At 35.4% G+C, this 22,959-nt stretch overlaps 1 protein-coding gene across 1 annotated transcript in view; it reads right to left on the reverse strand.

The window, feature by feature from the left end:
• Nucleotides 1-1,510: 1,510 nt before the first annotated feature.
• Nucleotides 1,511-22,959, reverse strand: part of LOC101738829 (uncharacterized) — a 30,111-nt gene continuing 8,662 nt past the window's right edge. The window contains exons 2-8 of the mRNA XM_004921883.5: nucleotides 17,723-17,928; nucleotides 15,992-16,130; nucleotides 9,634-9,783; nucleotides 7,018-7,161; nucleotides 3,713-3,811; nucleotides 2,621-2,758; nucleotides 1,511-2,387 (exon numbers count right to left, since the gene is read on the reverse strand). Of these exons, the coding sequence (XP_004921940.1) occupies nucleotides 1,888-2,387; nucleotides 2,621-2,758; nucleotides 3,713-3,811; nucleotides 7,018-7,161; nucleotides 9,634-9,783; nucleotides 15,992-16,130; nucleotides 17,723-17,928 (1,376 nt within the window). The 3' untranslated portion in view covers nucleotides 1,511-1,887. The remainder of the gene's footprint in view (nucleotides 2,388-2,620; nucleotides 2,759-3,712; nucleotides 3,812-7,017; nucleotides 7,162-9,633; nucleotides 9,784-15,991; nucleotides 16,131-17,722; nucleotides 17,929-22,959) is intronic.

The raw sequence follows: 22,959 nt of genomic DNA on the forward strand, positions 1-22,959 counted from the left end.
AAACTTTTTTCTTGGTCCTTGATTAATTGTAAAATGCAGCTTCAATCTTATTATACATATTAAAAGTGGGTAGCGTGATCGCGTAATCTCCGTTATCTTTCATTATATTTAAACAACATTATGTATTATAGAACCATACTTTGTTTGTCATGTGATAAGTTGCTTCCACTTTTTTTTTAATGCTTAGGTGGGTGGACTATCTCACAGCCCACCTGGTGTTAGGTGGTTACCGGAGCCCATAGACATCTACAACGTAAATGCGCCACCCACCTTGAGATATAAGTTCTAAGATCTCAGTATAGTTACAACGGCTGTCTCACCCTTCAAACCGAAACGCATTACTGCTTCACGGCAAAAATAGGCAGGATGGTCGTACCTACCGCGCGGACTCACAGAAGGTCCTACCACGAGTAAACGTCATTTCACCAAAATGTTTTGCATTTAATTTCTGTAAGTCGACATCCTTATTGATCATTACATAGATCCAGTCCTATTTATGGTTGGACGAAACCGACATAAATCCCATCATAATAATCTCTTCAAAGGCCTCATTATGAAGAAACAGAACGAAACGTATCATGCATGAAATTATCCTTAAAGATAACAATGGATTATAGGATTTAACATTTAATCATTGATCATTAGGATAACTTCTACACTTGTTAGTTTGAACGGTATAATCCGTTGCATAATTATGTAAATTCCATCGTGAATATTCGAACCTCGATTAAACAGAGTTTCACGTTCAAATCGTTGTAACTAGAGCACTGAAATTAATGTCATAAAACAATTACGCAGGCCCGTTGATATGAAGAAACACATTTCTAGAATATTCGATAATTTTTTTTGTAACCTATCTGAATATGGAAATCGTCGTGGCCTAAAGGATAAGACGTCCGGTGCATTCGTATGTAGCGATGCACCGGTGTTCGAATCCCGCAGGCGGGTACCAATTTTTCTACTGAAATACGTACTTAACAAATGTTCACGATTGACTTCCACGGTGTAGGAATAACGTCGTATAATAAAAATCAAACCCGCGAAATTATAATTTGCGTAATTACTGGTGGTAGGACCTCTTGTGAGTCCGCACGGGTAGATACCACCACCCCGCCTATTTCTGCCGTGAAGCAGTAATGCGTTTCGGTTTAAAAGGTGGGGCAGACCTTACTTATATCTCAAGGTGGGTGGTGCATTTACGTTGTAGATGTTTATGGGATCCAGTAACCACTTAACACCAGAAAAAAATATATATATTCGAATATATATTTTTTGCCTATCTGAATATGCGTCGCTTATTATCCCTATTCCACGGTTCCGTCGAAGTTCCGAAGTATTTAGCTTCTTGAGTGATAGCCGCTGGAATCTCCCCTAATTTCCATGAATAATAACGTCGACCACGCAACCATTACTGAGCATTTTTATAAAAACCATTCCATAACTGCGGTTAATGACCCACTCATTTATTTTTCTTGTGCATCAACGAAGCTAAGTTATAAATGAAACACGATTTACGATCTTTTTTATTTCATCAACATTTTACATCGATTTAATTTTACTTTCATGTGTACAGTATGAATTGAGATAAGAGAATAAAAAATTCACAGTGCAGATACATGATAATAACAATATAATATAGCATTTGAGAATATTTTCGTGCTGTCTTTTTTTTTAGTTATTATATTTAGAATCGAACTCAAAAAAAAACGGTGTTAATAAGTAGAGAAAAATACAAACTTTATTCAAATAACGAATCCATTAGTTTTATTTACATTAAAATCTTACCGCACTATTTTCGAGTCTACCGTAGCTTTTCAAGCCCCGTCATCTGTAGACTCTCTTATTTAAATCACATGACTGTATTTATTTTTCCGAGATATTAATTCATCATAGCTCTTGTCGCCACCCGTAATAAAATTGGGAATTGGAATCAGTTCCGAGACATCTCGGGCTGAGCAATTCAGGTGTACTTTGTTCCTCTTTACATCTACTTCTAGTGAATCTAGCATCTATGTTTCTAGATTGGGAAGGCATAGTGTCCATATTACCATACATACTAACGCCTGCACATGGATATACTGTGGAGAGTGGTCTCATAGCTCGTATAGTGTTTCTGGTTACACCATCTCTATACACCATCATGTCTGGATGCAACGGATCGTAGAAGGTTCCAGATATATGACTGACGTCAACGTCGTTGTCCTCGTCCGAGGCAATGTCGCTGAACACATTGGGTGCTTCAGTCGAAAACATATTGCCGTTTTTTGAATTGTTTTTTTCTTTTCTCGTTTTATAACAGTAGAAACCAATAAATATGAGTATGCATATAACAATAATAGTGACTGTTAAGCCTGTATACATAAAAATGTTCGGGTTCAATATTGTATCTGAAAGAGTGAAAAATTGAGGATGTTTATTTATTTATTGTTTGGAAATAAAGTATGAATACACAATTGCAAGCCAAATGTCTTGAGGCATAAGATCTAAAACTTTGATTATAATAACGATTTTTCTACCCTTCAAACTGAAACGCCAATTTTTTCGTTCAATCTCCCTACATTCAAAATATATCTTAAAAACTTCTTAATGTTGTTAGTCTGTATTTATTTGGAGCTATTACCTGGTCCTTTTTGTAGGGGGATTTTAGTAGCACGTACTGTAGTTTCCTCAATTTTGTCCAGATCAATGGTCGGTTCTCCAGCGGGTAGTTGTACTGCCGACCCGGTGCCGGGTTCACTGAATTTTTCTCCAGCCTCTTCTGTTAATTGAACGATACGATCATGTTAATATAAATAATAATTTTCTAACGGTTATGCACGACTATTTTACGTGCATCACGAAGACAGTCTAAGACTTATCACGTACCTTAAAAGGTTTCCTAGTGGATACAAGTAAGATTTAGTAGAAATGGACTTTGAATTAGGTCAGAGTCGTAAAACACCCGATACATGTATTCCCAGATCGTAGAAATGAAAATACACGGAAGATACCCTAAAACCTAACTTTCATTGGAATAAAATCTCAAATAACAGTACAGTATATTCTTTAAATGCAGCTGAATGGCCTCGAGCTGGAAGAAGTCATTCGTGAACATTTACTAAATACATAAGCATCAGAAAAATTTGTACCTGCCTGTGGTATTCGAATACCGCTACAGACGCATCGCAAGAATACGAAAGCACCGGGCATCTTAGCATTTAGGCCACAATGACATCAATAAAGAAAGAAAGAAACGATTAACAAGAAAAATATTTTCTCCGGTCCTCGTCCGCCGTAGATATAATTAAATCTATTTTTACGATTTGCGGTCACCAAATATTGCAAGTAAAGTGTGGTGGTACTTTTCCACCACATACCATCCACCACCTGTAGTAAAGACGTAACCGGAACCCATTCATCTTCTATAGTAACCCTGCACGAGTAGGAGTCACCGACCAACAATTAGTGCTCTAACTATAAAGACTTTCAGCTATCCATACAGTGATTAAAACAGGTTTGGATAATGATCATTGGGATATTAGAAGGTGACGCCTCTGATGTGGCAAAGCTCTTAAAGTCTATTTTCAGTATCGAATTATTGAATACTCATATTAATATTCTCATATTCGAAAAAGCGTTATGTGTGTTCAAGATTTAAAATATTCGAAGCTTAAAAACATTTGGTATGACAGCTTTTTTATCTCAATAGAAGTTTTAGTTTTTTTTCACTTACCAGATTCATCAAACAGATTTCCATTTTGAACATTGTCTTCGTCGATTTCGTCTCTTTCCATTGCGCTCTCATAGCGTTCATTCAGAACACCTAAAGGCACTGAAACATAATATATAAAGTTAAAAACCAGCAAAGCATTTTCCGGTAATGGCGTACTATCATCATCTACATGTGTGAGCCCGAAATTAACACTGCTCTGCTCATTCCTAGCGTGAAGCATAATATGTTCTGGCTTGAAGAAAAGTTCACAATTCTTTCAAAATTATGCAAAAAAAGGTTTTTTTCCGTTCTTTTAATCAAGTTTAGAGCGAACTAAATACAAACATTTAAGGTTTATGTGTGGTGCCTTATAATAACTATAACACTCGAAATGATATATAAAAATTTGTTTTACAAATAAATTATCCGTTGTAAAAGGATTACACTCTAGAATAAATTGTTTTTAAATTCAGATTTTAAGTATGTACGGAGAAATATTTCACGTAGGTAAAGATGTGGTTGCTAATGGACTATGAAGGGCCATCACAAACACAACTGTTACATAACTATTTTTTAATCTCAGAATCCACTTATTGCATGTGGTTACCGAAATCTGTAGATATCACTAAGTGAATACCGCCACCAATCCTGAGACTAGGTTTAGCTAAGACTTAACTGATAAAGACTTAACTGTAGTCATAACAACAGTCAAATCATTCGAAACGGAACGAATTACTGATTTGCGGCAGAAATAGGTAAGAAAGAAATAGGCAATTATCTACCAAATTACGAATTACAAAACGCCCTTGCAACCTGCAAAATAAGACAATGTTGAAACAAAAAGTTGTCTTAAGAATTACCTTGCATAATATTTACTTTACCGTATTTTTTATCATTGCGAAAACAACAACAACACGAAATTATGTGAGATAGTAAATACGACAAAAAAAATAACACGGTGCATACAGTTGCGATTCTCAAATCTAAAACTCGCAAAATCATGTTCATACAATCTGCTGTGTATTCTGATATAATTCCACATTCAACATTTCAGCTCCGCTGCTCACTTTACTGAGCTTTCCGAAAATGAGGTTGTTCATATGCATCTCCTTCTAGTTATGCAAATAACTGAGGACCAACTACTTAATGTTTCTGCTGCACCATCCTAAGTTTGAAGACTGCAAATGGCTTAAGTTTATTTAATGTTAATGCTACGTTTGAGATTTTTGGCCGTTTACTATGTGACGGTATTCGCTGAATATTTAGGAAGAGGCATTTTTTATTGCCAAGCAGTTACGTATATCCTAATTATTAAAAGGCCGCGCCCTAAATAATTGTCCAAATAAACAAACGAATGTATTTATTTTTCATTCTTTCGCCGCTTCATGAGCTCTTAATACAAAGTCTTTCGAACCCCAATAATTCTCAATTAAGATTTCTCGTCTACAACAACTCTTTTTTCAAATACCTTCGAGAATATTCTCAAAAAAAGAAACTAGCGAATTTTAAAAATAAGAAACACGAAATCTTGAAAATGTAGATGAAATTTTTAAATCCTCATAAAAGATTTCCAGTACCGTGTGGAAAAAAAAAAAAGAGTAATTAAAACAGGTCAAAACACTTTTCTTTTTAAGATTATTTTAGGGTTTTTCTCAACTTTAATTTATGAATTTAATCTAAGAAATGTTTAGCTTCAGACGTTTTTTAATTTTACTTATTTTGTTTGCTAAATAAACTGGGTTCTAATTATAGGAAATCGATTTGGACATCCTTATAATAATATACTTCATGATTTAAGACGAGGTTAAAGTATGGAAAATTAATTTAGATATCAAATCTAATTAGTAGAAAAAAAAGGAAGATAGCCAAAACGTTGGGAAGATAGTTGTAGATATGATATAAAGATGATGCAGCCGGCCTGCATTGGAGTAGAATGGCCAAAAATAGAGAATATTGGCAATCTTTAGAGGAGGCCTTTGTCGAGAGAAGGCTGTTTTGTAAACCACACCGAACGCCGAACGGAATACTTGATTATAAGTTGAATTTTAATTTAATTTATTATTAAGTAATTTATTAAGTTAGTAATTAGTAAGTAAAACAGCAATAAAGGCTTATTATTATTATTAAGGTATTGAAATTAATTTAGATATTAAATCTAAATAATATAAATATTATTTTAGAAATTTAGTATTATAAATAATATAAAAAAGTATCATTGAAAATATGTCATTACAGAAATATTTTGAGTTACGTTATATATCTGTTATATACTTATTTTCCAGATACCTAACGCATGAAGATAAATCGTATTAATGGACTTTCATTATTTTTCCATTCCACAATAACTTTATTGTGCTTTTAAAGCTATCGAACTTTACAAACCAGAACAAGTGATTGTTTTGAGATAGATTAAAAAAATACTTCAGATAGGCAAACTACTAAAATATAAAGTCGTCGTGGCCTAACGGATAAGACGTCCGGTGCATTCGTGTTGAAGCGATGCACCGGTGTTCGAATCCCGCAGGCGGGTACCAATTTTTCTAATGAAATACGTACTCAACAAATGTTCACGATTGACTTCCACGGTGAAGGAATAACATCGTGTAATAAAAACGAAACCCGCAAAATTACAATTTGCGTAATTACTGGTGGTAGGACCTCTTGTGAGTCCGCACGGGTAGGTACCACCGCCCCGCCTATTTCTGCCGTGAAGCAGTAATGCGTTTCGGTTTGAAGGGTGGGGCAGCCGTTGTGACTATACTGAGACCTTAGAACTATATCTCAAGGTGTGTGGCGCATTTACGTTGTAGATGTCTATGGGCTCCAGTAACCACTTAACATCAGGTGGGCTGTGAGCTCGTTCACACATCTAAGCAATAAAAAAAAAAAAAAAGTAGACGGGAGCAGCAACTCCAAAATAGTAAACATAGTGGCTGGAACGTATGGGCGACTTATAACCCCACATGAGTAGGTACCACAACCCAACCCATTTCTGCCGCGAAACATTTAATGCCTTCTGGTTTGAAGGGTGAGACAGCCATTATACTATACAATAGAGACCTCATGTCTCCAAGAGCGTGGCAGCATTCACGTATCGATGTCTATGAGCTCGGTAATCACTTAAAGCCAGGTGGGCCGTGAGCTTGTTCACCCACATAAGCAATAAAAAAAGCTTATATTTTCTTCTGATTACTAATCGAAAGTACTATTATTTTATTTATGTATAAAAAGTCTTTATTTTATTTTAATTAATTTTGAGAATCCAACTAGCTTGAACCATTAAGGCACCACACATTGCCAGATTGACACATAATGTTCATACTAACCACAAGCATAAACGATTTTGAGATAAGGTGTCGTATGCGGTTTGCAAGTAGATTCAAAATTCCTTGCGTTTACGACGATTTGACATCTTCTCCGCCCGAGACATATCTGCATTACCTTCTCAACAGTATACGGCGCCGAGCATTCTGTAAAAACTGATTTATTAACAATTTTGTCCCTAGAATATCACGATCGGTTCGAAAGCCTAGTCTACATCGTACAGCCAGCATAACATGACCTCTTATTCGTCTGTATTCTCTTCTGTTGTTTTTGATGTCGTTGTGGCCTAAAGGATAAGACGCCCGGCGTATTCATATTGAGTGATTCGACTGCACCGGGTTCGAATCCCGCAGGCAGGTTCCAATTTTTGTAAAGAAATATGTACTTCACAAATGTTAACGAACGTGGTACACCTTACCTATCTATTTCTGCCGTGAAGCAAAAATGCGTTTCGATTAGAAAGGCCGCCGTTCTACTTTCAAATTGAGACTTAAAACTCATGTCTCCGTTGTCAAATCCAATTGTATTTTAAAAGATTTACTTCGGACCAGGTAGGACGAAGTAACCAAGCAATAGTAAAATATTTACTCCAAGCACGGGCCTTAATAGTAACCAAGTAACAAAATAATTTAATAAACATAATTCCCATTACTTACGATCACCTGGTTTCATGGTGAACGTCGTAAAACTTAATGCGTCATATTCAAGGGATAGGACCGAATAAAGTTTCTGGACTGGCCAAAAACTTTTCACGATCGTGTGTAACTTTTTACGATACGACCTCATTGATGGCAAACAAATTAAATATTAAAGTTTATTTCAACGGCTTATTTGGAGATTGGTATCATTTGATCCAAATTTGGTAAAGAGGACGCTAAATTTGAAAAAAAAATTGGCTGAAACGCTTTTTTGGAGTCGAATGGTAATTTGTTTGTAACCCCATTTTTTTTTGATTTCGTAAACTATCTCGATTTATTTTGAAAATTAATACCGAAATATAAGAGTACCAGCGTAATATACTTTTTTTGGAGTGAACTATTTAGTTATATACAGTGGTGATTTATATGAAAATGAATAAATACATGTACACTATATTCTGGATTTCAACGGTACTATATTATAGGGATAAGCACCCGGGAGGGGTTGCAACATCCACCAAGAATCTAACACGAGTATTTAAGATAAGACCTAACCCCAAATCCCACTGGCGGGTCAGAAATTTGAGAACTAAATAATAAAATAGGTAATGAATAGATTGGGGATACGGCTAATAATTAACTACAAAATAAACAATTTACGATCTGATATGCTGTCGGTATTTCGTTCAAAACCACGTTCCCGGGCAAGGGTAATATTTAACGCAGACGAATTCCAAACACGAAGGACCTCATGTAAATACGCAAAGAATCCTGTGACGTCATCGTCGTATTTAGGACAGTGACACACTTCGTTGGGACCACGTATTAACATTTTTAGGATGACAGCGTGGCTTATTGCATTTTTGGGTGTGTACCTTATAAGGACGAGTCGGATACGCGTCTGAATTTAAAATTAAACCGGACTAGTCGTTTCCTTTTTCGATAACATTGTTATTTATGAATCATCATACTGTACTACTATATACTATGTTTATCTATAAAGTACATTTGGGAACATATATTATATTTTGCCTAATTTCTGTGTAATCTGTCCCAGTATAAGTGCCATTTTTTTCCATTTTTAAGAGAAAGTCATTAAAGAGCTTTGTGTAACGAAATTAGAATTTCATTATTTTTTGTAAGAGCTGACAATAGATAAAATCTGCTATGTTAGAGTTTGTTATTTCCGATTGTCATTTCCGATGCTTAGAATACTTTATAGTTTTCGTGGTCTTTCGTGGTTCATCATCCGACGTATTTGGATTTGTTTCATCTATGTACTAGGTTTTAAAATATGAATTATCCTTTCTTTATTTTCTTCTAAATGAAGTTTTGTGATAAGGATTATTTATGGCTGCTCCATCGATCCCCCATATTTATGGCGCTAAACAACCATTAGTCGTAGTTTTATGATAAAATTAATCGTACCCATGTTTCAAGGTAGATAAAGGAAACAATGAGATCTTTAATAGGAACAAAAATATATTCGATCTTCGGCCTTATATTCGGCCTATATATTTTTCGGTAGTTACCAGAGCCCATAGATAATCATGCGAATACTGACGTCTTTGAAGCAAAAAAATCCGAAATATTAAATACAGTATTCTGTTCTCCCTTTCTAATTATTTATTTATTTATGTACACACAAAAAAGAAGACATAGTACAGAGTAATAGGAAAATTATGTACAAAGGCACTACTTATTTCTTTAAGAAATCTCTTCCAGCATACCTGCGAGAGGATTATGAGAATAATAATTAAAAGTGATGAGTTTGTGTAGAACAGCTAAAATAACAAATACAACATGAGAATTATAGTAATGCACATACACATAGCAAATATTGTTAAACTTGAATACAAAATATTATAAGTAACACAGTATATACGAAGATTATAGAACAATGATCATTCGGTTGATGAGAGATAGAACTCTCTATCATTTCTATCATCCATACATAAAAAACGTGTTATTAAAACTCACTTTCGTCTGGCAGACCCTGTGCTTGTGGACAAGATATCGTCTCATACGGTGTTCTTCCATACTTGGCGTCAAATATCGCGATCCTCGAGTTACGGTTGCAGCTCAGCTTCACAACCTCATTCTCGCATACCGTGCGGCTCCGAAATTCAACTGCAACAAAACATTTATCTGAAGGAATATTCGAGGTGATCACGTCACCTTAATTCCATTATAACGCTAAAAAAAAATACTGGAACTGAAATCGTCTCTACGACCTAATTCAACTGCGTTCTGCTGCGTAGCCAATGATATCAGCGAGTAACGAACTTGCCTCTATCTTGTTTCTGAGGGCATGTTTTTCTTCAAACAATTATTGAAAGCACGGCTCGGCAGTATGGGAGTACCAATGTCCATAAATGACGACCGTCATCATGTGGGCAGTAAGCTCATTTACTTTCTAAAGAAAGAAATGTATGGAAATCGTCATGGCCTAAAAGATAAGATTCCTGGTACATTCAAATGGAGCGATGTTCGAATCCTAGTTTTTTTTTGTAATGAATTACGTACTAAACACATATTCAAGAAAGAATTTCAGGATGAAAGAATAATACCACATAATAAAAATAGAACCTGCAAAAATGTTAATTTGCGTAATTACTTTCCTGTTATCTGGAGTGGAGCAGCAGCCGTTGTACATACTATAGGACTAAGAACTCATGTCTCAAGGTGATTGGCAGTACTTACGCTCCGCTAACCACTTATCATCAGGTGGGCCGTTTCACCAATAGAAACTTTGTTTTGTTAGCGTGCTACTTGACGTAAGAATTAATGCGGTGAAAATAATTATGCTTAAATACGAACTTAGATATAAACTTGGGTAGAGGAAAAAGAAAGTCAAAGCCAGTATATGAATTTCTTTCTCCGTTGTATTACTTACAGTACCATACGGATAAATAGCCATTAAACAACTCCGAATGAGAATGTCGGGTCTCGTAGTGGGTGATTAAATTTACGTTGAGATGTCTATTAAATCTCTAGAAGCTATCTTCTAGTCAGACACCTACTACTATCTAGATTACTAGTAATTAGTTCACACAAAATTCGGGCCTACGCTTTTTTTTTTTTTTTTATTGCTTAGATGGGTGGACGAGCTCACAGCCCACCTGGTGTTAAGTGGTTACTGGAGCCCATAGACATCTACAACGTAAATGCGCCACCCACCTTGAAATATAAGTTCTAAGGTCTCAGTATAGTTACAACGGCTGCCCCACCCTTCAAACCGAAACGCATTACTGCTTCACGGCAGAAATAGGCAGGGCGGTGGTACCTACCCGTGCGGACTCACAATAGGTCCTACCACCATCTGGTATCTATCCCACTGGCATATACGAAACGGGATAACCCAGGCCCCTAACGCCAAACTATTTACATTAAATTATATATTGAAATTTCTATTATGTGTTGCTTATACAATTACGCAAATATAACTTCAAGTGATTTTGATGAAATTTAGGAAAAAGAATCATTACTAATATTAAAAATGTGAAAATGTGTTTGTTTGTTTGTCCTTCTTTCACGTCAAAACGAAATCACGGATTCATATTGTTTTTTTTAAAGTATAGTATTTGGTCAGGCGACATAGGCTTTATCCGGAAAATCCATTTCATTGACACGAACTAAACTCACAGATTTCCTTGAATATGCGGGCGAAGCCGTGGGTAATGGCAACTAATTACAATTTGAATTAACAGAATTAACAGCACATTTACTACTTTTTATAATTATTGTACATGATATGACTAGAATCATGCCGGGTATATCAGCTATACTCGAGTGAAACCGTGTAACATATTTTTTATTATTTTATTGCCCTTGTAGGCATACCAACATATGGCTCACCTGATGATGAGTGGTTACCGTCGCCCATGGACTTCAGCAATGCCAGGGGCAGAGCCAAGCCGCTGTCTACCGTTGTCTAGTCATTAGTCAAACCAACAAGGCGATTCCGAAATAAACACAAAAGCGGTAATACTTGAACAAGCACAATACGCGATAAATGTATTTATTGTAAGTATCCCAATAACGCAAACCGCATTTACACTATCGCCCTATATTTAACACAAACGACTACAAAACCCTTTCGATCCATTAGTACGTAATCCGAAGCCAGCAATACGATAAAAGCCCCGACTTGAGTGTTTTATCAATTAGCACTCGCCCGAGTTTTATACATATTAAGGATATGTAATGGGTAGTTTAATCGATGGGTCGTTATTCAAACAATTTTAATGGCCAATGCTATAACCGGCTAGCACCGACAACCGTTATCGTATTAGTGTGATTTATCTTTCTCATAAACTGATAGATTATGATGCTTTATTGTAAATTGGATTGGACGAAATATAGTATTACCATTCAATACAATGGGGAGCCGGATATATCTTGTTTACCGAATATTAGCTCTATAACTTTAGCGCTTGAACATAGCGTCCTTGTCTGTACGAACCAATTTCGGAAACGGCGACCCGCTTATTGATAGCTACTCTTTAGTCTAACATTTCTGAACGTTGATTTTTAAAAGTATTGAAACCATTTTTTATTTATTTTTTTATTGCTTAGATGGATGGACGAGCTCACAGCCCACCTGGTGTTAAATGGTTACTGGAGCCCATAGACATCTACAACGTAAATGCGCCACCCACCTCGAGATATAAGTTCTAAGGTCTCAGTATAGTTACAACGGCTACCCCACCCTTCGAACGCAACGCATTACTGCTTCACGGCGGAAATAGGCGGGGTGGTGGTATCTACCCATGCGGACTCACAAGAGGTCCTACCACCAGTGATTACGCAAATTACAATTTTGCGGGTTTCGTTTTTATTACACGATGTTATTCCTTCACCGTGGATGTCAATCGTGAACATTTGTTGACTACGTATTTCATTAGAAAAATTGGTACCCGCCTGCGGGATTCGAACACCGGTGCATCGCTACATACGAATGCACTGGACGTCTTATCCTTTAGGCCACGACGACTTCAATTAAAATTATTTATCGATTACGAGATAAAACAATCAACATTTCAAACATTAAGCATAAGTCCTGAAATTGGATGAGCGTTTTAAATTCAATTAGCATTCCTTGTCAATACTTATTAGATTATTTTGTTATTGCCGTCGAATTGTCTATTGAGACAAAGACTTCGTGTTCCAAAGAGGATCGCACAACTAATCTAATCCAAGGACCTTGGGAACGAAATTCTTAAGCTCCGCGACACAATTATATAGAATCTATTCGAAAAATTATTGATTTTAACTGTTAATCAAACTCTTGAGCTTGGTAGTTATGGATAAACCTTTCTTTTTTTAAACTATTATACATAACAAAAAGTTATTACTGTTGATTGAGGGTACGTAAACTATTTTAGCTAATCATTTTGCGAATTTGTTTCGTAGTACCAAAGCTACCGCAAGTAGTATTTTTTTCTACTTATTGCTTAGATAGGTGGATGAGCTCACAGCCCACCTGGTGTCAAGTGTTTACTGGAGCCCATAAACATCAGACATCTACAACGTAAATGGGCCACCCACCTTGAGATATAAGTTCTAAAGTCTCAAGTATAATTAAATATAGTCAAATCTAAAATTAAAATGTCGAATTCCGCAACACTAAATTATAGTACAATCATTAATTAATTGGCAACCCTCATCTCTAATCATTTTCACCTTTAGACATCAAAAACGTTGCACTTTCCTTAGTTCAGCAAGTCATTACATTAACGCTCGGTCACTTAGCACCTTCCTGCAAGTTTCGTAATGAGTGCCGACCGGCCGGCCGGGCGCACCTCGGCACTCCTGCATCACACCCTCGTGCATTGACCCCGGAAATTTATTAACTGGACATAAATCACGCCAATACACTTGCAGGAGCCCTCATAAAAACACTTACGTCACGTTTTCAACGAATCGCATTCCCCTCATTTGTTTTCGTGTAATCATCGGTCATTGTCTCGAAATCTCTTTGAAAACAATTAGATTTTTTGTTTATTTTGTATTATATATTATAGCCTTAATTACTAATTACTACTATCCGTACTCGCCCGCTTCGCTGCGCATTTAAAATTAACATTATTATTTATTGGCATTATTATTAGGGAGTCCAACACTCATATAAATATTAGCCTATCCCTTAAGTATATGTATTTTCTATATGAATACCAAGTTTCAAGTCAATCAGATCCATGATTCATTTGTTATAACGGAACATCCGTAAAAACCATTGTAGATTTATATATTAGTATAGATGTAGTTTATGCTAATCATGTTTCATGTCCCGACATCATACACATTAATATGATTAACCATTTTTCATGTGTCGAATTAAATTTAATTCTCAATTTAACATCGTGTTGTTAGCTTTGCGTTTATTCGTTTATTTTGTTTATGAATGTATGCTCAATTTTCCTTAAGGATAATGATAATTATGTATACAATACATTGAGTCAAATAATCATATATATAAGTGACATCTTACTCTGTTTAACAAAAAAATTTTAATTATCTTTTAAATGGAAAATTTTAATTTATACGTTGACCTCACCTCGTACCTCATACCTCATACAAAATTGCAATATCTGTCCTTAGGGAAATTACCAAAAAAAAACATTATGATGTATGCATACCTAATAGGTAACTTCTCCTAATACCCGTACACGCAATTTGAAAATTTCCCTTGAAATTTCTTGTCTCTAATCTAACACGACAGATTTGATTTGGCATGCCAGACTCTTCGTAGCTAGTTTAAATTTAAATTTAATTTAAATTAATTCGATTTTCCGTTCGTATATACCGAATATAGTGCCGACCGAAAACAAATTAGTTATAAATTTAATAACGGCTTCAAACAGATTATGTAATTTGGTATTTGCGTGAAACAGCTAAATGGCACAAAAGAAAATGTTCAATAACTTGCCACTAATGGGCTTGACGACTAACTGTACTCATAAAAGGGGAACATCATAGCGACACATTCAGCATAATGTCTCCGCGTCGGGCAAAAGCTATGAATTCAAAAGCATTATTATTTTCACGTGCGAACATTGAACATATGTTCAGAATGTTTTTTTTTTTATATGTTGTTTGCTTAAATGTTCATTTATGCCGTTTGCTTATAATAGACGGTCAGATTTGCAAAAAAAATTGCTTCCTTTTTCGTGTGTATGCTTTTTAATGAAAGATTAATTTTAATTCGAATTCGTTACTTTTGAAATTCGCTAACAGTTTTCAATACGGTTGGTCAAAGAAAGTCGATGATGAGGTTGAATTACAAAAATTCTGAATAGTGATTCTAAATTCAAATTATAAGCGCAATTATATCTTGTTTTAGTAACCATAGTTTTTTTTATCAGTTGAAAACAAGACGGTCCTCTTTCCTGCATTGGCATGGCAACACTCACACTGACAATCGTAAATATTATTACTGACAAACCATAAAGCAAATTTATAGAAGATTCATAGGTTTTATTTATAGAGTTCAGTTATGCCGAGTGTCTTCACGTCATGACGAGAGAGGTGAATGAAAATTTAGAGAGTCAAATCAAGTGTTTAAGGTTGAAGAAACCATAATCAACTAAAGAACCTAATAGTATTTTAATGGGCAAATTTAGTCTAAATGACGAAGTAGTATTAAGGGTATTTTCGTGTAAGCGATACGACCTTCGAATACTGGAAAACATTATCTCATTTCTCATAAAATTTTATTCAATGATGTTCTTAATAAATATTTTATTTGAAATCATAGCAGCATTGATATGTATACCGTTTCATTCAATTAAAAACGTCTCTGTCGTCATTCTTACAAATCTGGTATTAAAAAAAGTTGTCGTATTGAAACTACGAGCTTGGGTCTCAAGTTATTGTTCACGCCGTAATATCTATGGATCACACATCAGGAGGACAATTATCCCGTTCATCAATCTAGTGCAACAGAAAATAAGACATGGACATCATCATCATCATCATTTCAGCCTATCGCCGTCCACTGCTGAACATAGGCCTCTCCAATAGATTTCCAGTGCGACCGGTCCATTGCCACCTGCATCCAACGAGACCCAGCGCTTTTTACTAGGTCGTCGGTCATGGACATAAACACACAAATTTACACAGACAAAAATTTTTTTTTTATTGCCTATGTTTGTGGACGAGCTCACAGCCCACCTGGTGTTAAGTGGTTACTGGAACCCATAGACATCTACAATGTAAATGCGCCACACAAAAATTCTAATACATATTTATATTATGTTTCACTGGAAGTTAAGCTTCGTGTTGACTGCAAAATTTTGGCAAGATATTTATTTAGCTCTTCGATGAAACTACTTACAAGGCCGACATTTGTATGCCATTTCAACATATTTCCTCGCAGAGGGACAGGGATCCGCTAGTCCTGGCTTCAGCGTCGTACTGAAGATGCACTGGGACTTCTTCTGGCACTCCTGAACCACAGTTTGTAGAAGCGAATACTGAAACAAAGTGGATTGTACAGACATAATTTCAAGCCCTCAAATTATTATAAAAAAATTTTTTATTGTCCTTGTAGGCAGATGACCATGCGGCCCACCTGATGATGAGCGGTTACCGTCGCCCATGGACTTCAGCAATGCCAGGGGCAGAGCCAAGCCGCTGCCTACCGCTTAATACTCTCCACGAGCCTTTTATAGTCATGAATATAAAATGAAAAATTTTGTGTTGATTTTTAAAATCTTGAATTCGAAGTTAAGTTAGGTTTACCTACCTATAAACCCTATATACGAAACTCGGAAAAGTTCCATGAACCAAAATTCAAGATCAAATTCAAATTTCGACTGACAATTTCGTCGTCCGTCATGAAGAAGCTTAAGCCATTCGAAGCTTCGGAAATTCTAAAATTAAAACAATAAACTCGACACGGAACCGTAAAGTTTTAATTGTATCTACGAATCTCGAAAACCGTAAAGCTTCAAGTCAACTGAAAGTCTCCTTTGATTTTAATACTCATGATGAGCGACTCGAACTTAAGGATCGAAGCTTAGTTTCAATTGCATCGAAAGCCCATCCAACCTACCCTACAAACTGGAACATATAAATTTCAAAAAATTATTCGTGTCCGAAAAAAATTATTAAATAATAAATAAATTTATTGTGTATTTCTAAATTAAATTTACAAACTTTTACTGGTGGTAGGACCTCTTGTGAGTCCGCGCGGGTAGATACCACCACCGTGCCTATTTCTGCCGTGAAGCAGTAATGCGTTTCGGTTTAAAGGGCGGGGCAGCCGTTGTAACTATACTTGAGACCTTAGAACTTATATCTCAAGGTGGGTGGCGCATTTGCGTTGTGGATGTCTATGGGCTCCAGTAACCACTTAAAACCAGGTGGGCTGTGAGCTCGTCCACCCATGTAAGCAATAAAAAAAAACTTAATTACTGTTCTCCAACTCTCGCAAGTGTGATAAAATGCGAATACAGAATTCATTTGAGTATGGGCAGTAGTATTCTACAAACAGAGTCCGATCCCGCTTTTGTATACGGTTTGAAAACACAACCCAAACATTGACTTCACATAACCACGTGACTTATGAGGTTTGTGACCTCGGGTAACCCACTCATCACTAGACGAGGACTTAAATTCATATGTTCATCCAAAGCAATTGAAGACATGAGTGGATGAAAGGGTTAAGTGCCATTTTTTATATTTTTGATTTTTTTACATTTAATGAAGGTGTTACGTGCCTACAAACCATATTAGATCTTAAAACACCGGGATTAAAGGCTATTTTTAGAAATTGCATGTAATGAAGGAGTTATGTTTGAAGAAAAAATATTATCACGATGAATGAAAGTGACATGGGTGCTTAACGTATTCTTTAATTTTAAATGATTCCAAACAATAATACTCCGGGGTGGATGAAGGAGATATCTACAGGCATAAGTACGTTTACGCTATAATATCTCAAAAATAAGTAACAAAAGTTTATTGCCTGTTTTCTCAAAATTAACAAATTCTATCATATCCCCTTCGTCCACTCACGTCTTCAATTAAAAAAGTGATAATTTGGGTTACAGTACTAATATACCTGCATTGAGTTTGGCCATTTGCATTTCTTCTCCCCTTCCGTGCCTATCAGCGTAGTCTCCGCCACACAACCCTGGTCTTTCGGCGCAGCATTCCCGTACTGTGCGACTTGAATGCTGATAGACGTTCCTGTGGGACAGGCCAAGGACACTTGCTCATCATCACACACCGTTCGATGAACTGTCTTGAGAGTGTCAATCAGCAGCGCTGTGGAAGAAAAATATAGTGCAATAATCTCTTTTTAATTTTAATTTTCTGACATAAATTAATGTTTCTACATTAGCTTTGGGCCTGCAGCTAGGCCTTAACTCCGAGTTACATTGTGTATTAAACCGATCAGCTCAAACTATTTCGATACCGAATTTCATCAAAATCGATTCAGTGCTTGGAGTGTGGAAGCGTAACAAATAATTTCGTATTGTTATGCTATGCCCCTCACACTAGTACCTAAGTCATATATCAATTCTTATAAACACATAATGTACTCAAACTCTTAGTTCTTAAGTTCTAAATTGTTACTGTATAACATACTTATTTCCTTATTTTACTAAATCATATGTATATTATTTACTTTACATCAAATCTTCATTTGTAATTAGAACTTTAATTAATATATATTCCTTTCACATTAATAATATCCTGTCATTTACTAACTGTGTCGTTATGGATTCTAAATGTTTACCAAAAAGGTTCATAGTTTAAATGATTTATTTACTAATTGTTTAGTAAATACTATTCGTGTATAAATTCACTTTCTCCTAGTTACTTAAGAGTTCGGTATCAATCTTCAAGCTTATAACATCCTTACTCTGTCCGTGTAACATTAGATTTTTGTAAAGGATATATAAATTCAGTGTGTATCAAAATAAAGTTTTTTTTAAAACTACAATACTGCTCACAATGTATTATTTGTGTTGTTTTATAAGTAACTTCTAACATATATTAAAGTAGATCACTAAAATATTTTAATGACGATAAAATATGTCTCGAGAAGGCCCTTGAGACGTAAAGTATTATTATTTATTATAAAGCTTATTTAATTCTTATTAATAAACGGCTTAGACAGTATGTGAATATAACAAATCGTTTTGCTTGCTTTTATTTTTATTTATGAAGTAATAAATAGACAAAAGCTTCGACATTCAATATTCGCAGCGCCACAGGGGAAGTCGTGTGAAACAATGGTCGAAAGATAACGGTTATAAAAGGTGCATGTAACTCTTCACAGATAACTACTGTTAGGGGGTTCGAAATGTATATTACATAGTAATGTTATGTCTATAAAATGATGAGATTGCGCAATTTTCGTCTCTCAATATTCATTGCTATTTCACGCCATTTCGTGAATAGTTTATATTGAATATTAGAACGAAGAATATTAAAATTCTAAAATCAGAAGTGACTTTTGTTTTAGGGCTTAGGTTTTTGTTTGTTTGTTTGTCTCAAGTATAGTTACAACGGCTGTCCCATCCTTCAAACCGAAACGCATTACTGCTTCACGGCAGAAATAGACAGGGCGGTGATACCTACACGCGCGGACTCACAAGAGGTCTACCGTTTTTGATCTTGCCCTCCTTCGGGTACCATTTAGCGACTAAATTAGTCTACCTGCCTCCAAAGGCTCAATTAAGAAGCAAATGTATATCCAAAAAAACAAACCGTCCAAATTGAGAAACACCTATCGAATAAAACAATATTTGTGGCTCTGTTTGCTTGTTCGTCCTTTATTCCTTCGCGTGTCGTTTATCTGATTGAAATGGAACTAGTGCAATTTCCTTTCAGACTTTCTGTGAGGTTCTTAAAGACGCGAAAATGTTCTTTACTTAATATTTTGGGTTTGAAGCGTATCAGTGTTCATTCTTCTTATCACATTGTAAGGATGGACCAGCTCAACGTCGACCTGGTGTTTAATGGTTGCCCGAAATCTTAAATAACATAACGTGTATGCATCTTCTCATCTTGAGACATAAGGTTTAAGATGCAACTGTATTATATGACGACTGATCCATCCCTCAACTCGGCCAGCAAAAATAGAGCTCACAACATCCCTTCCATCAGATTTAATGATATTTATTTGTTATCTTTTATTATTAGATATATGGACTGTTTTTTGATACATGATGATATTCCTTTATCATGGAAAGCATTCGTGAGCACGTGCTGGGCGTACCTATACTACAATAAGTATATTTCCTTGAAAATTTTACACGTTCTTGCGAGATTTGAATCCTAAGAAAAATATTTTATTACAAAAAATTAATTGAAAATAATAATTCAAAATAATGAATAGAATTTCATTGATCAATATATCGCCTCAAAGCCAATTTGGCTATCAACGAACTACAGTAATATCTGAAAAATCAAACTTTTCATCAACTAATTATGCGTGATTTTCGTGGTATTCAGGAAGGCATTAAAGAAGTACTATCTATCAATTTAGTCTTACTTATATATATTTATTTTATGTATTTCATTATATATGTACGTGTATGTATATGCTTACGTTATTTATGTGTGTATGTATATATATGTAGTCTAATATATTATGTATTAGTGTTTTATTTTTATTTTTATTAAGTTCTTGTCTAGATTGTAAATTGTAAATTGTTTAGATTGTATTCTTCTACCCACTCATTTAAAGCTTTCCTTCGTTAAGAACGGTTAGCTGGTAGAAAACTCAATTGTTGAGTTAAGCTCGCCATTTTTTATATCTTACGCAATTATTGTAATATTAACTGTGTGTACAATAAAGAATAAAGATTATTCCTAATCCAAAGATTCCTAGAACAACAAAGCAATCAAACACTGGAGTCTTTAACTCCATTTATTAATGAAATCAAAATGAATACAATACAATATAAAATTATATATTATAATTGCTTATAACAGAATAATAATAAAGCTTATAAACGAATTCAATAATAGGTGAAAATATGAGGGGCTTTTTCATTGAAATGGTCCTTGGAAAATTCATATTCAACAATTGTTCTAAAGCCACGCCGTATTCTCTCTCAATAAATTTACTGAACTGCGAATCTCGTGTAAAGTTCAAAGCTGTTTATTTAATACATTTGAACTGTGTACACACTGGCGGTAGAATGGAATAGGAAACCGGATCAACAGGGCAGCTCTTATTGTTGAAGTAGTTATGGCATTATGTGTGACGTCATTTGGGGTTAAATGTATGACTTGCTAACCCCAACCTCTGTCCATCGTATAGTAGCCATAGGCACGTTCCGACCTCATCAATACGATAAATGTTATTCTTGAGAATAAACTTACAAATCATTCTAACAACAAACTAGGGCTTGCCTGTTTGAGACCATTAAATGTTTTGCTTTAATTACATTACTCCAGTTATTAAATGAGTTTAAACAATATAATTACACATTTCACGATTCTTATTCATAATTCACTGTGCACACACGTAAGTTCCTAATGCATGTTATGAAGTAGGTCACCCATTAGCCGTTTATAACAGCCTCCATTTAATTAAGCGTATATATGAATGTGTATAAATAGGTAACGTAAAGTTCACTGCTTAAAAAGCATATAATCAATTATAACACAGCACCGTTCATGGGTTTAAATTATTTATTTATTTAAACGGATAAAACAACTCACGAGCCACCTGACACTGAGTGGTTACTGTAGCCCATAGACATCAGACTGGCGAGAGTCAGTTTATTACCGGTGGTAGGACCTCTTGTGAATCTGCGCAGGTAGGTACCACCACCCTGCCTATTTCTGCCGTGAAGCAGTAACGCGTTTCGGTTTGAAGGGTGGGGCAGCCGTTGGGACTATACTTGAGACCATTGCACTTATATCTCAAGGTGGGTGGCGCATTTGCGTTGTAGATGTCTATGGGTTCCGGTAACCACTAAACACCAGGTGGGCTGTGAGCTCGTCCACCCATCTAGGCAATAAATAAAAAATAAATAAAAAGTCACCTTGAAACGTGAGATTCAAGTCTCAATTTGACTGCTATGTACTTACTACTCCTGCAAAAACGACAAAAATTCAAATTCATTCAACATTTCTAAATAATTAGCTTGTTTTGAATATAAAATATTTTTCAACAGGGACCAGTGAAGTAAAAAAATTAGGGTTCATAAATCCAAAAATCTCTACAACCATTTTAATTACTTGAGTACGACGCATATCTTTTTAATTCAGCCATATCTATCGTTAGGTAAACAGCTTTTTTAAATTTGAGTGGTCACAAAATTAGAGCATTGTTAATTGATGGATTTCACACAAGGTGAGACAATAACATGAGCGGTTCCCTTTGCCGCACCCACTCGGCTATTAATTAAAAACGTGACGGGTGCGAATTCAGCCCTTTCATGTTCGTGACTTAGTGAGATCCTAACAATGGGCTCGTAAAGATGTGGACTGAAGTAATTTTAGTCAAGCCGCCAAATTTAACTAATTTATACGCACTTCATTGTGTCAAACTATAGTAGAAAACAACATAAATTCTGGTAGCAAGTACAATGTAGACACATTTTTCAATGTTTTTGTTTCAGCAGCTAAATTGGCAATGATGATATTTAAAAAAAAAAAGATTACTACCAATACCAGGCTCATGAATTTAAAAAAAAATTGGAGACACAAAACCCCTTCAAAATCTAACATTGATTTACAAGCATCACATTACAAACTGAATTTAATACTAAACTTGTACTAAAATAAATCAAATAGCTCATATTCTTCAAGAAGGTTCTATTCATTACCGACTTTAGAAATTCATTTTTTTAAATTGGCTTATTATACTCGTAATAGTTAACAGCCACCACGACCTGTAGACTTAGACTTTGCCATAGTCAAGGTCAAATGCTAGTTGCCGCCATCCACAGTAGGACATGAAATCAAAATAGGTCTCAATTTCACAACAACTATACCACCCCTCAAACCGAAACGCATTAGTGCTTCGCAGCAGAAATGGGCAGGGTGCTGGTACCTGCCCGTGAATCTTAAAAAGAGTCAATATCATAAACATTTATTTCGTTCATTTCGTTAACATTCGATTTCCGGCATAAAAAATCATAAAGAACTAGCTGGCCCGGCAAACATTGTCTTGTCATATAAATTAGTTCTAGAAAAAATAAATAACCTAGATACCGACTGCAGCGCCATCTGCCGGGCTGATTTGTAAATCTACACCATCCAGGGTGCCACCTAAACGCATACAAAAAAATTCATTCAAATCGGTCCAGCCGTTGAGGAGGAGTTCAG

This window comes from Bombyx mori, chromosome 17, assembly GCF_030269925.1.
Source record: "Bombyx mori chromosome 17, ASM3026992v2".
Lineage (NCBI taxonomy): Eukaryota > Metazoa > Arthropoda > Insecta > Lepidoptera > Bombycidae > Bombyx > Bombyx mori.